Source organism: Mesitornis unicolor, unplaced genomic scaffold (assembly GCF_000695765.1).
Source record: "Mesitornis unicolor isolate BGI_N332 unplaced genomic scaffold, ASM69576v1 scaffold18233, whole genome shotgun sequence".
NCBI classification, from domain to species: domain Eukaryota; kingdom Metazoa; phylum Chordata; class Aves; order Mesitornithiformes; family Mesitornithidae; genus Mesitornis; species Mesitornis unicolor.
The window spans coordinates 5,220-8,198 of NW_010175551.1; the positions used below are offsets into that span (position 1 = coordinate 5,220).

General features: G+C 41.6%; 1 protein-coding gene across 4 annotated transcripts in view; it reads right to left on the bottom strand.

Annotated features, from left to right (window-relative positions):
• Positions 1-669: 669 nt before the first annotated feature.
• The window catches only part of SERPINE2 (serpin peptidase inhibitor, clade E (nexin, plasminogen activator inhibitor type 1), member 2), a 10,295-nt gene continuing 7,985 nt past the window's right edge, over positions 670-2,979 (bottom strand). For 3 of the 4 annotated variants that reach the window (XM_010181436.1, XM_010181433.1, XM_010181434.1), the window contains 3 exons: positions 2,779-2,865; positions 2,162-2,245; positions 670-1,349 (listed from right to left, as the gene is read on the bottom strand). In XM_010181436.1, coding sequence (XP_010179738.1) covers positions 1,312-1,349; positions 2,162-2,245; positions 2,779-2,865 — 209 coding nt within the window. In that variant the 3' untranslated portion in view covers positions 670-1,311. Of the gene's footprint in view, positions 1,350-2,161; positions 2,246-2,778; positions 2,890-2,979 lie in introns of all 4 variants that reach the window. The other variant, XM_010181435.1, reaches the window with a different exon arrangement.

Genomic DNA, 2,979 nt, shown 5'->3' on the forward strand with positions numbered 1-2,979 from the left:
TCATCTTGTATTCTTACCCAGCAAAGAGGCTCAGTGCTCATCCATTCTCCAGCCTGATGCACACAACAGTGCTGAGCCTGTCAAACACTGCAGAATTTCTCCCCCAGACCATCAGCCAGCCTCCTCTCACTGCAAGTGTGCCCTTAAGAGAAGCAGCTAATATAAAAGATTCACCTTCCCCATCCAAATCCCTTAGTTGCCACAGGAGCATTACAACATGCTTGCAAACAAAGAGCCATCTGTGACAAGCCAAAGGGATTTACTGCTTGTCTTTTGAAGGCTTTTGCCCTCAGGAGAGACCTGCAAGGGGCTGAAGACGTGCCAATGTGCATATAACCTACAGCACAGGGAGCAGAGGGAAAGGCTCAGGAGGTCCACTGAGATGTCCTCACACGGCAGCTTCAGCAGTAACTTGAGCATAGCAAATACAAGGAGTCTGCTCTTCAGATACTGAACCTACAGATGATTCATCCACAGCAGAAAGACTTCAGCAGAAGAGGTAGGTAGCAGCAAGCAATAAAAAAAATCCCATCCAAAGAAAGAAACCCCCACACAACAAAATCTCCTAAACCCACACTTCTTTCACCTTCCTTTGAAGGAAGTCTCAAACAAGTACTTCACAGGGCTCTGGACTCAGACACCCATCAGCACATTCATGACCCACCACACTGACTGTTCATAATGCAGTTTTATTTTCTCCTTTGTACAAAAACAAATATAAAATTTAAATCCAATAGAAAGTGTATACTAGCAATGGCAAGTTTACATTACAGTAAGACAGGACAATGCGATGTGTGTCTAACACCACATTAGTTTTAAAACTCTCCGTGATACATGCACTATATAAAATAAAAATTGCTAGAACTTTTAATCTATTTCTACCAAGAATATCCACATACCAAGATACTCAAGAACCAAAAGTAATCTTGATAGGCAGTATCTACAAAATTAGACCTTTTTGACACACAAGAAACCAACATTAATAGAAACATTTATCATTCTTTGTTAAAATCCTCTCACAAAAGCCATACATAAAATTCTTAGTAGATACAGAAAAAGCTCAAAAGTTTATTAGCATAGGTAACCATTCAGTAGTTTAGAGAATCTTTTAGACATTTTGAAGAGATACTGCAGTTTTCAATCTGTATTTTTCCCCCTACAAAGCCAGAACTATGTCGACTCCTGTTTCAAAACCTAGTCAGTGGTTAAAACTAGCTCTTGAGTGAAGTCAGAGTAGTGTACAAAATATTTAACAGAACAGGGGTGCGTCACATCAGTCTGTTTACTTCTTGAAGAAAGTCTTTTCCACATTCAAGGTTTGTTTATTTGTCCCATAAACAAGATTGTACCTGAAGGATGAAATAAAAACAAGGATTACCAGAGCCTCTAAATACACTTTTTCATGAAAGCATAAGGCTCACAGAGCACAGCCAAGCTAGCTCATCAGTCTAGTCTAGCCTCCCTCAAGTTTGTGAGCCCAGGGAAGCGTCTGTTTGGGTAAGTGGCCAGCTCGCATTTCTAAGAGACACGCAGTTCTGTTGATGCTCTGTGGAGCCTCAGGATGGGGACTGCTGCCAGGAGCCTACTCTTCCCCCAGTGCTGGCAGCTGCATCTTGTTCCCTACTGACTGGGATATCCATCATCCACATGTCACTGCAAGAAGCAGAGGCATTATTCAAAGCAACTGGGGCAGCTCTGCTCTAGGAGACTCAACCCATACTGCAAAGAAACCATGATCATGATGTCTGAACGCTCACTTCTGTTCACAGCAGGCTGGGGCAATGCCCTAGGTCCCCAAAGCCCCTATTCTGGCCTTTGCCCTAGCACAATCTAACTGTCCATCAGAAAGCTGGGTCCTGTTCACCAATTCACTATCATTAACAGAGTTATTTCCTCTCTGCTCAGGGGAACTACAGATATTAAAGATTGTTCTTTTGTACCAATGAACCTGCCACGATTGTTTCGGTTACCCTGGCAGCCAATACTTGTATTTTTTCCTGTTCTGAGCTGTATTCCAAATCTAATATTAAAGGCATAAAAATATACTTGCAGGATTTTCTTTTAAAGCAATACTTATTCAGTAGCTCCAGATTTCTTGTGTCTCTACTGTGCAGCTGATACTCAACTTCTTAGCAAAAAAGTATATTCAAATGCTGCTTACCTGTAGGATTGTGCCGGATGAAAAACACAAACGGCCTGTCTACAATGAACCAAGGAGGGGATGACCTGGCTATTAAAATTGCAGCTAGTAAGAAAGACAAGGTTTAAAGTTAGACAAAGCAAGTACCACAACACATTACATACTCTATCAAAGTGAAGTTTCCTAGCGTATACTAGAAGCTTGCTCAGGTACAGATAAATGCCTAAAACCTGCCACCTTGGACATTTAAATCTGTACAGGTCACATTCCTGCGGGTACAGGATATTGAAACAAGAACACAAGACCCACAGGAAATGGGAAGGAAGTCTTGTGTTGTCACACAAAGAATGTAGTAGCTTGGTCTTCTTTAGCACCAGGAACATTACACTGGTGGCCAAAGTCTTGGCTATTAGAAGAAACTTCTCTAGAACTAAGGCTGTTTACATTTCTTAGATTAAACCAATGGTCTGATGAATATTGGCAAGTTTGGATTTTTCTGAGAAATTACATAAAATCAATCAACCGTCCTGGAGTCAGAGCACCTTTCTGCAATGGTCTCAACGTGGACTATCTTGGCTTAGTGCTATAGACTTGTAATATAGTTTTCCTGAGTCTGACAGCTATCAGTGCTTGCTTACTTGTTGCTGCAGAAGCTTTGGTTCCATCTTCACTAACTTCAATTTTTGTCTTTTGCAGAACATGAGACACATGAAGACCTTCTGTTCCTAGAAAACCCAAGCAGGACAGCACTTTCAGTAAAAGGAGCTGCAGGAGTCCTGAAGTACCTTGTAGCTAGCAGCTACGCTAGCATGGCTGAGAATAACAAAAGCTGCTACAAT